At 30.5% G+C, this 12,303-nt stretch overlaps 1 protein-coding gene across 1 annotated transcript; it reads left to right on the top strand.

The window, feature by feature from the left end:
• The first annotated feature begins 756 nt into the window (after positions 1-756).
• LOC134711826 (protein toll-like) lies at positions 757-7,427 on the top strand. The gene is made up of 2 exons (XM_063572745.1): positions 757-877; positions 3,175-7,427. Exon 2 carries the CDS (start codon positions 3,214-3,216, stop codon positions 7,360-7,362), a length of 4,149 nt encoding a protein of 1,382 aa, XP_063428815.1. The 5' UTR covers positions 757-877; positions 3,175-3,213; the 3' UTR covers positions 7,363-7,427.
• The last annotated feature ends 4,876 nt before the right edge of the window (positions 7,428-12,303 follow it).

Raw genomic sequence — 12,303 nt, 5'->3', positions numbered from 1 at the left:
TTATAAATCAAAATAGTATTTTGGCGTTAACCATAAAGCTATGAGCTACTTTTGTTGGTCGATATTAAATCATAGTTTGCCGATATGAGATCACAGTAGTGGAGGGACAATTAAAATGCCTTTATAAAGTAATTGATATTTGCTACGTCTTTATGTGACTATTTTTCAGTTTTCTCAAATATAATAGTATATATCATATACATATGCAACTCGTCTAAACATCATATGTATACATATGAAGCCTCGACCTTGTTTGGTGGAAGGTAGTGGGTATGTCTCGTAGTCATATCTATATAAATATTACTGACTGGACATAACCATAATTATTTTCCTTTCTTTCACACGAATCTTGAATTGTGTGCTAATCTAGTCGATTTGAACAAGTGAAAATACATCATTTAAGTATGTATCACATCTTATGAAATTTATTCTTCACTAAAAATAGAAAAACAATTTGTCAAAAACAATTTGTAATATGGGTTCAGCTCGTTGGTGTAATCTCGAAACAGTCTCCACTTTAAAAATTGCTAACAGCTAAAATACTAATTCAATAACACGGTATTAAAGAAGAAGAAAAAATTCGAAGGACAATTTAATTAATCAAACATACAAAAATTATTTTATTTTAATACTGACAAACTTTTACAACTAAGAAGTGCTAGAAAAACTTATATAACATATTATTGTACATAACCCACATTGTATATATACATGTATACAAGCATAAAACAATTTATCATGAACTTATATGACAAGAGATGAGGTAGCTATACTTTCATGTATACAATAAATTGTGAGGTTAACACAGGAAATGCGACTCGTAAAACCTGATTCAAATATAAAAAGATAGGAAATCAATAGCGATATTCAATAAGAGGTATGTAAACACTGAATTAAACAGAGACAAATAACACAATGCATTCAAATAGATTGCCATAACAAATATATTTTAAACCAAACGAAGTAATGGACATCCTTGTCGTATTTTTCGTATTTCTTTTTAAAAACAATTCAAGGCATTAAATAAATAAAAGCTGTCAAAATTGCAATGTAATAACTTAATAAATCAAAAGTATCTTTAAAAATAAGTGAGCTGACGTATTAGAGGAATGATGCAAATGATTTAAACCCATAGTGTTAGACTTTAACGGGAAGAATACCAACTGGTTTACTCGGTTTTATATTATTTGAAGGTGTTGTTTGAAAGGATTTTCTTTAGGATAATTTTATTGTTAACAAACATTTGTTTAATTACCTTCATATCAGAATAAAATACAAATATACGACACTTTCTATTAGAATGACTGCATTATGCTGTTCATTTGTGTGTCTTGCAGTTGTATATACAGTTTTTGACGGAATAAATCTCGCTTCCTCATTTTGACTTACTAGTTTTTATCGTATTTCTTTACACTTGTAGCTATGCATAATGAATTCTACAATAAGATATGATTACACTAAAACAAATGATTTTATAACATGACCTTGCAATGTTATATTCTTATATTAACTTATATTTACATCGAATGTCGATAGTTAGGAGACGACAAAAATCTTTGTAGGGAGATGTTTCTTTGTTAAAACAACAACCACGCTATAATGTACAATTCTTGTGACAAAGATATTAATTACCAAAACACGACGAAAGCAACATAACTCACTGTCTTTGTAGTGATTAAGTATAACAGATTGACGCCTAATCGTATTAGGTTTGTTTTTATAATCTGTCAAAGTTTTATTTCCCGATTGTTTTTTTTTTTATTTCCCGATCGTTTTTTTCCATTCATATACACAATGAGTTGTAAGTTTCATGTCAGATGTTTTTCTTTTATAAACAACGCTTTAGATCTATTTTCTGCTAATAATGTTGTTTCAAAAACATTTAAATGTTTATGTTTAATAACATAAATAAGAAAAACAAGTCTAAACTGAAATGTTTGTATATCATTTGAAGTATTAATTACAGGCATACATCAAAAATATAAAAATGTTGAATATTAAACAAAAAAATGCGTTAACAATGCTCATACTTCATTTTATAAAATCAATAAATAAACAAATATGCACGAGTTTTACTTAATTTCTCTTTTATATGTTTACAAAAAGCCCCTAATTTGTAGTTCGTTTATCATTCACATTTATCTTGTTGTAATCTATATAGTGTAGAACTATAATCGTGATTATTTTAAGACTTCCGTATCAATTCAATTTCTTATAGACGGATACTTAAAGCACATTGGATCGTCCTACACTTATTATGTTTTTATTTGACATGTAAATGATAGATGTCATTAACAGAAATGTCACAATACATTTGAATATGATAGAAATATATAAAATAGTCCCTCATTACACGAATAAATGTAAATTCAATTCATTATTTGATATTGATTCAGGTGAGTATTTACGACATGTACTCATAGTTATATTTCTCTAGACACAATCCTTGAAGAGCTGCCACTGCATGTTGTTACAAGGGTTCCACTCTATCATTTTGTGGATTAATATTAGACGAAGTATATATATGATAATATCGAATACGTTTTTTTAAAAGCACTACAGCTGACATAATGTGCATTAAGGATTATTTTTACATATAACATATAAATAATGTTTATATAACCTCAGAAAACAGAGAAATTGGTTAACTATGATTATTAGTAAATATGAAAGGCAAACAAATAAGATTGAAGACGAAACGGGCGTTTGGCGTATATACCAAATTTAGTCCTGGTATCTATTATGATTTTATTTATAGTCAAGGTTTACAAAACATTGTAGGGAAATTGGTACGTTTACTTTGTCTAAGTTGATCATCACATTATATTTTTAAAAGTGTGAAGTTTATAAGTTAAGCCCCAATGTATACCATGGGTGTTTTTGTTTTTGTTGTTGTTGTTTTATTACTTTATATACTTCTGTTGTTTACATGTCTGTAATAGTAGATCAATTATGTTTTATTCATATTGTTAACATTATACGAAGAGACCCCTTTGAAGATTTATTATTATTATTATTATTATTATTATTATTATTATTATTATTATTATTATTATTATTATTATTATTATTATTATTATTATTATTATTATTATTATTATTATTATTATTATTATTATTATTATTATTATTATCACATTATACTGTATATAAAAACATTGATTTTAATTACAGATTTCTAACTGCAACATGGAACGGCGTATTTGAAAAAAGATGAACTATATCATCCATTGCATGCTGTTAATGACAATTGTAACAACAGGATTTGCTTGTCAGAAACCAAAATGCTTCATTCGGAAAAAGCAACTACCTCCAATGAATATATTAAATAGAAAAGGCAAAAGTTTATCTACGACAGCAATACTGTATCATATCAAAGTTCCAGACAATCTTCTTGAAGGTTGTTATGTTAACACAACAGAATACTTCAATGAGTTCAACTTAAGCGAAGACACGGAAAATATAGTCGTTTTCATCTTTCGATGTGGTCAAGTTCATCCGATATTTCTGACAGAATATGAGGGCAAAAAATATTCAAATATTCTTGCTTATATACAGGTTACAAGGTGTACTATAGGGCAATATGACATTCAACAATTTACCAGTGCTACAACTTTGTTGGTCATTACCATGCATCAAAATAAGTATGATCCTAGGAAGGAAGCATGTTTATCTTATTCTAGAAATATGTCAAGCTGTGCGGGTCTGGAACGTGTAAAAGCTATAGCATTAACTACGCCACCTAATTCCACAACATCTAATATGATTGAAATATTCAACTGCACTAATGTTTTTCCAAGAATTTCAGAATTATCATTATCATCTCAAGGTTTAACAGTATTTCCAAACGAATTCAAAAGAAAATTTCCGAATATCCAAACATTAGAATTGGAAAAGAACAAATTATCAATTCCTCCAGAATTTCCATGGAATGATGAACCAGAAATCATAGGTTACAATTTATCGCGATCAGTTTACCAAGATAATCATTACACAGTACCTTATCATTTACAAGTTCCTAGTAATGTTTTCAGACGCTATTTAAACCTTAACTTTAATGAAATCATCGACTTACGAACCTTCGAATTTTCAGGAAGATTAGATATGATATCAATTAAACATAACAACCTAAGATATATAAACGAATTTACATTTACAAAACTCATTGGTTTACAAAGTTTAGATTTAAGTGAAAATTTATTAGAAAAAATTCCGGCTAGTTCTTTCTACGGATTAAACGATTTAAGGAATTTGAATTTGAGGAACTGTTCATTATCAAATCTGGACAAGGACACATTCCGTGATCAGAGGAACCTCATTAATTTGGATTTGTCTTCGAATGCTCTTACATCACTTCCTCACGATTTATTTTCAAGACTTGAAAAGCTGAAGAGTTTACATCTTGAATTCAACAAGCTGACGTCTGTTCCAACAGAATCATTTCCTGTTCTAAGTTTACATCTTGAAGAGATTGGTTTACAGTATAATCCAATTTCTGAATTTCCTGTAGTCGTTTTTTATTTACGGCAACTGAGGAGAGTAAATTTAGGGTACACCTATATTAACTTTGATAATGTCAGAGCTCTTCTTGAGAATGTCGATTATACATTTTTATTAGAAAGTACTGTTGAATCAACAGCAACAAACAATGTCGACATTAATCACAGACTCACTAAAACCAGGAAAAGAATCATAGACCTTACTGGTAGTAATGTTACTGGAATAGGATACGATATACCAAATGAAATGGACATGGGTAGTAATGTTACCAGATCAGGATATGATATGAAAGACAAGGACACATACTTTAGAGTGATTCTGCAAAATTTTAACATTATCTTAGACAAGAACGACATATTGTGTGACTGCAGAATAATTCCTTTTTCGAAATGGATAAAATCTCAAGTTCAGATGGGTGCATTTAGTGGAGAGGAATATTTCTTTTCTGACTGGAAATGTAAACGACCAATCGGGTTAAACGAGAGACCTTTGCTTAGTGTGACAGAAGAGGAAACATACTGCGAGGTCGATGTAGAATTCTGTCCATCCGAATGCAAATGTTTCCGGTGGTCTGTTAGTGATATTATAATAGTTGACTGTCGAAATAAAAGTCTAACAAATTTCCCAGAAAAACTACCTGCAGGAACCTTAGATTTATGGTTTCAAAATAATAACATTTCACATATTAAAACAATGAATTATTTTGCTCGCGCTAGAGATGTCATTTTAAGTCATAATTCTATAAGCGATGTAAGTGATGACATTATCAATAATTTGGGAGACGCTGTAAGGAAACTTTATTTAGATTCTAATTATTTGATACATTTGCCAAAGTTGATACAACGACTATCAGGAGTTCAATTTCACATAAAAGATAATCCTTTTGTATGTGATTGTAACACACTGTGGATGAAATCGTGGATCTTAAAACATCATCATATGGTGTCCGATTGGATGGATGTCGCATGTGCTTATGGTAATGAAGGAGGACATCAGTTGATATCCGTGGAGGATGACAAGTTCATATGTCTTGAAGCCTTTGATACTATAAAGCATGTAATTGCCCCGAGTGTTTCGTCATCGCTGTGTGTTCTTCTGTTTATAGTTATGTTAGCATGTGGTTTCGTCTTCAGATTAGAACTGAAAGTTTTAATTTTCATATACTTCGGTCTTCATCCCTTTGACAAAGATGAAAAAGATGAAGATGAAGATATAGATTGTATTATTATACATTCTAAACCGTTAACGGACTGGGTAATGGAACATGTGGTTGCTCCGTTAGAATCAGAAGACAAAGCTTACATGGTTTGTGAAATATCACGTGATTTTGTAGTCGGTTTTTCATACCAAGAAAATATCTGTAGCATTGTAAGGCGAAGTAAAAGAATGATTTTAGTGCTATCGGAAGACTTCTTGGTCGATTCTGATATTGTCAAAATAGCATGGAATGAAGCACAGGATAAGATAAAAGATATGCGAACAAATTATGCTATTATAGTTTGTCATGAAATATCGATGAAATCAATAGATAACAAAGACCTTAAAAGATATATAAAAAGGGGAAGATATATAAATACAAGCGACAAATTATTTTTTGAAAAAATTCTTTATCTAATGCCCCAGTACACTAACATTATTCAAAGAAGGTTTCCAAATCTAAGAAAAATTGTTCTTGAAACTTACGAGAATGAAGATGGTTTAGATACTGAAGAAGTGCATGCTTTTTTGTCTTATTCAGACAGAGATATTAATATTGCAGTAAAGACGCTTACACCTATTTTACAGGAACAAAGATATATTCTTCATATTCCTGATCGAGATTTTATTCCTGGTGCTTCTAAAGAAGAGAATATTTTAAACGCTATCGATATATGTAGACATACAATTTTCCTTTTATCAGGACCTTATTTAGAAGATGAATGGTCATTATTTACGTTTCGAACTGCGTCCGAAAAGTCGATCAGACAGAAATGTAATCACATGATCGTAATAATAATTGATGTCCAAGAAGATGTATATATGGACGAAGAAGTTAAGTATTATATAAAAACACATGTGACGCTTCATGTTACTGATCCCTGGTTTTGGGAGAAATTGACAAAAGCATTGCCAAGCAATCAGGACAATAAAGTTCAGCTAGAAAATTTAAATAACCGAATAAATGATCAAATTTACCGACAAAACTCGGTCGATGATAGACCTTTAGAAGAAAATGGAAGAAATATATACCGACAAAACTCTTTAGATAATAGACAATTGGAAGAGAATGGAAGAAATATAAACCGACAAAACTCTTTAGATAATAGACAATTGGAAGAGAATGGAAGAAATATAAACCGACAAAACTCTTTAGATAATAGACAATTGGAAGAGAATGGAAGAAATATAAACCGACAAAACTCTTTAGATAATAGACAATTGGAAGAGAATGGAAGAAATATAAACCGACAAAACTCTTTAGATAATAGACAATTGGAAGAGAATGGAAGAAATATAAACCGACAAAACTCTTTAGATAATAGACAATTGGAAGAGAATGGAAGAAATATAAACCGACAAAACTCTTTAGATAATAGACAATTGGAAGAGAATGGAAGAAATATAATCCGACAAAACTCTTTAGATAATAGACAATTGGAAGAGAATGGAATAAATATAATCCGACAAAACTCTTTAGATAATAGACAATTGGAAGAAAATGGAAGAAATATAATCCGACAAAACTCTTTTGATAATAGACAATTGGAAGAAAATGGAAGAAATATAATAATGAATTGTCTCCCTATTCAAAATATAAATGAAATCCAAGAAAATAACAATGAAAACAAACAAGAGGATGGCGCCTTAGAAACAAGGTGTTAGTCATAAACATGTCACGTTCATATGAACATTGTAGACACACTTTATTGTATAGAAACATTCGTGATGTCAAGATGTTTTATGGTATTTTTTTTACACTGTTGTAAATTTATAAAAAAAATATTGCAGATATGTGTTCCCGTTATTGATCATATTTTAACGCTCAAACTTGGCCAAAGTGTAAATTTCTTATTTCAATAACATGTTGACTGAATTCACACTATCACAATCAAAATAAGTTTTTTCAAGCAACATGCACTTGCAATGGTTTGATAACGATATACTATATTGACTAATATTTCATTAGATAATTTTCAAATGATATATATATACACATACAGCAACATATATATTGACTGGATATATTGTTCCTATGTTTAATCAAATAAGGTTGTCTCTTTGACACATTCCCCATTTCCATTCTCAATTTTATACAATGATTCACATGTATTTCAGCTAATTTGACAAAATCATCGGATTAGTTACATTAGATTCTTAGACGACACACTGTTTTGAACCAAACTCTTCCATCTAGAATCATGTTCATCATTAATAATGACTGAAATTTGAATCATGATAAGAAACACAGGCAATGCAAACACACAATGGTTAACAGAGAATTAATGAACGATTAATAATACAAAGAAAGATTCTAACGAAGTTTAAACTACAAAAGTACAAGTTTTCTGAATTGTAATTATTGAACTTATAATAAGTAAGATAGACGTATCGGACATAATTGAGACACGTTTTACATGTAAATGTGTCTAAACTATTCAAGCCGGCATGTAAAACATTCTGTACTGCAGATATATCCGGAAAACGATATCAAATGTAACCCATATAGACAAAACCTTATGTGAGGTATAAGAACTAATTAAAAGGATAAAAAATTGGGAGAACTTATATCAACAAATTTTGGAAAAAAATAGTTGTTTATTGTGTAATGAACATACCAAAAACCTAATTCGTCTACAGATTTGATTAAAATTTACATTATTTATCTCACTTTTAATGAGAGATGTTTCATAAGATTTCATGCACAAGAATAAAAAACCTCAAACGATCGCAATGGTCGGTCGCGTACACTTTTATAAGCTTCTAGGACGAAGCTGTTTATCAAGCTGATGAATATGCAAAAAGAAAACGTTTACTTCTATTTCCATAAGGATGGAAACTATGCAACTCTTACTGATTTTAATGTATGAGTGGTACTTATGCCTTTATGTACCCTGTTTACTACTTCCCAAAGCTCAATTTCAACTCATAAATAAATCATGTTATCCATACCATAATCTTAAACAGTTTACCTGCAACAGATTAAATGTAGAAGGACACAATTAGCTCTTTCTCGTTTTGTAAATAGAGAAAATTTCGTTTATGCATTTGTTGAAGGAGAGAACTGAATACAAGAGAAAGTATAATAAGAGCAATGAGTTTAAAAAATCAATTAAATAGCCTCACGAACCTCACATAAATGCCAAATTTGAAATTTGTCATTTTACTCTTATTTAACAAATATGTTCACTTATATCGACGGGTTTCTAACAGAAATATTGCGCGACCAGATCCCTTTCAAGTATCAATAACTACATTAAGTTGGAATGTCTAAACAAAAAATCAACCTGTATTCTCTTTTGGTCTTGGCTTAGAGTGTTATTTTATTTATTTGTTTGGAGGGGTAGGGTCTACACAAAGATGTTTCCATTTGAGCTTCTTTCTGAAACCATCTGAGATATTACTACTCACGGTTAACTTTGACATATATTTTACTAACTACAATGACAAGTATAACTTTCACTAAATGATATGCATTTCAAAGGGCATACATAAAGGCATATACAAACAGTAGTATACCGCTGTTCGAAATTCATAATCGATTGAAAAAAAACCAAATCTGGGTAACAAAATAAAACTGAGGGAAACGAATCAAATATAAGAGGAAACTACGACACAACAGAAACACAACGTTAAAATGTAACACACACAGAATAGAACTATAATACAACAATGGCCATTTTCCTGACTTGGTACAGAACATTTTAAGAAAAACCAGATGCTCCGCAGGGCGTAGCTTTATACGACCGCAGAGGTTGAACCCTGAACGGTAGGGGCAAGTATGGACACAACATTGAAGCTGGATTCAGCTCTAAATTTGGATTGTGATTAAATAGTTGACACAGCATAGGTTTCTGACACAGAATGAATGTGTTCTAATGAACTTAAAATTTTTGTTTTCTCTTAGAGCAATTCACTATGCTGTTGAATATTAATCCTCTCAAAAAAATGTTTGAAGAAATTTTCTTTTTATTTATGAAATTTCAAATGAGAAAAATTGAACCCAATTTTTTAATCACATCCCCCTTTCCCTTATTCCAAAACTAATCTCAATTAAAATATTCTAATGGAGTTTGCAACAATAACTACTCATTTAAGTACATTATAAAATATTAAGATGTAAAAAAACAGCTTGTTATCACTGAATGGTTAAGATTATTTAAATTTATCAGTTGGTAGTAAAAAGTGAATATACATTGTATATTGTATATAACAAAGATTTAAGTTGATTCTGGACAAAGAAAGATAACTCCAATTAAAAAAAAATCTTTCTATTTCACAATATTTTGCAATTAGATATTTCTTGCCATTGCGCAATACTGTGCAATTGAAAAGACTTGCTATTGCCCAATACTTAATAAAATAATTTTAGATCCTAATTTGGACCAACTTGAAAACTGGGCCCATAATCAAAAATCTAAGTACATGTTAAGATTCAGCATATCAAAGAGGCCCAAGAATTCAATTTTTGTTAAAATCAAACTTAGTTTAATTTTGGACCCTTTGGACTTTAATGTAAACCAATTTGAAAACAGGACCAAAAATGAAGAATCTACATACACAGTTAGATTTGGCATATCAAAGAACCCCATTTATTCAATTTTTGATGAAATCAAACAAAGTTTAATTTTGGACCCCGATTTGGACCAACTTGAAAACTGGGCCAATAATCAAGAATCTAAGTACATTTTTAGATTCAACATATCAAAGAACCCAACCAATTCATTTTTTGTCAAAATCAAAATAAGTTTAATTTTGGACTCTTTGGACCTTAATGTAGACCAATTTGAAAACGGGACCAAAAGTTAAGAATCTACATACACAGTTAGATTCGGCATATCAAAGAACCCCAATTATTCAATTTTGATAAAATCAAACAAAGTTTAATTTTGGACCCTTTGGGCCCCTTTTTCCTAAACTGTTGGGACTAAAACTCCCAAAATCAATACCAACCTTCCTTTTATGGTCATAAACCTTGTGTTTAAATTTCATAGATTTCTATTTACTTATACTAACGTTATGGTGCGAAAACCAAAAAAAATGCTTATTTGGGTCCCTTTTTGGCCCCTTATCCCTAAACTGTTGGGACCTAAACTCCCAAAATCAATACCAACCTTCCCTTTTGTGGTCATAAACATTGTGTTTAAATTTCATTGATTTCTATTTACTTAAACTAAAGTTATTGTGCGAAAACCAAGAATAATGCTTATTTGGGCCCTTTTTTGGCCCCTAATTCCTTAACTGTTGAAACCAAAACTCCCAAAATCGATCCCAACCTTTCTTTTGTGGTCATAAACCTTGTGTCAACATTTCATAGATTTCTATTAACTTAAACTAAAGTTATAGTGCGAAAACCTAGAAAAAGCTTATTTGGGCCCTTTTTGGCCCCTAATTCCTAAAATGTTGGGACCAAAACTCCCAAAATCATTACCAACCTTCCTTTTATGGTCATAAACCTTGTGTTAAAATTTCATAGATTTCTATTCACTTTTACTAAAGTTAGAGTGCGAAAACTAAAAGTATTCGGACGACGACGACGACGACGACGCAGACGATGACACCAACGTGATAGCAATATACGACGAAAATTTTTTCAAAATTTGCGGTCGTATAAAAAATGTTTGGTTGAACCTGGTTTTGTGATATCAATTATGAATCACCAGCATAGTAGTCAGCACTTCGGTGTTGACATGAATATCAATTATGTGGTCATTTTTATAAATTTCCCGTTTACCAAACTTTAAATTTTCAAAAAAATAAGGATTTTCATGTCCCAGGAATAGATTACCTTATCCGTATTTGGCAGAACTGTTTGGAATTTTGGATCCTTAATGCTCTTCAACTTTTACTTGTTTGGCTTTATAAATATTTTTATATGAGCGTCACTGATGAGTCTTATGTAGACGAAAGGCGCGTCTGGCGTACTTAATTATAATCCTGGTACTTTTGATAATTATTTGTGGCATGCCAAACCTCCCGCTTCAATGGTTATGTTAAATATAATAACATTAAAATGATTACATTACATGAATGACAGGATTACAATACAAATAAATGGGAGAAAATATAAGACAGAGAAACACAGGAATAACAGACAACAACAGGTATCAGGTTTAAATTTTTAATACGCCAGACGTGCGTTTCGTCCACACAAGACTAACCAGTGACGCTCAGATGAAAAAAGTTCGAAAACCAAAACAAATAAAAAGTTGAAGAGCACTGGAGACCAAAAAGTTGTGACCTATACGGCTAAGATTTTCTACCTTGGATAAGAAAATCCTTGTTATTTGGAATAAATTATACTTTTACAAACAGTAAATTTTATACAAAGACTATACTATAGATACACATGATAAAACTGAAGTGGTGACTAACTACAGAATAAAAACAGATATATTACATGAAACAAGTTAAAACAGCACATCAGCCGAGTTAGCCAAGGTCATCAACGCACTTTGTGACGTCACATTTGAATTTCTAAAAAGATTTCCAAAAAATAACACAGAATTAGGATAGAATTCAAGATGTGTACGACTGATAAAACTTTTATCAATAACTATGAAAATTACAATAATTATTAATATCAAATTGTGGTAGTAATTACAC

Source organism: Mytilus trossulus, chromosome 3 (assembly GCF_036588685.1).
Source record: "Mytilus trossulus isolate FHL-02 chromosome 3, PNRI_Mtr1.1.1.hap1, whole genome shotgun sequence".
NCBI lineage: Eukaryota > Metazoa > Mollusca > Bivalvia > Mytilida > Mytilidae > Mytilus > Mytilus trossulus.
This window is presented reverse-complemented; position numbering and strand designations above follow the sequence as displayed.

Coding starts and splice junctions, on each gene's coding strand:
- LOC134711826 (XM_063572745.1), top strand. CDS start 3,214: ATGAACTATATCATCCATTGCATGCTGTTAATGACAATTGTAACAACA.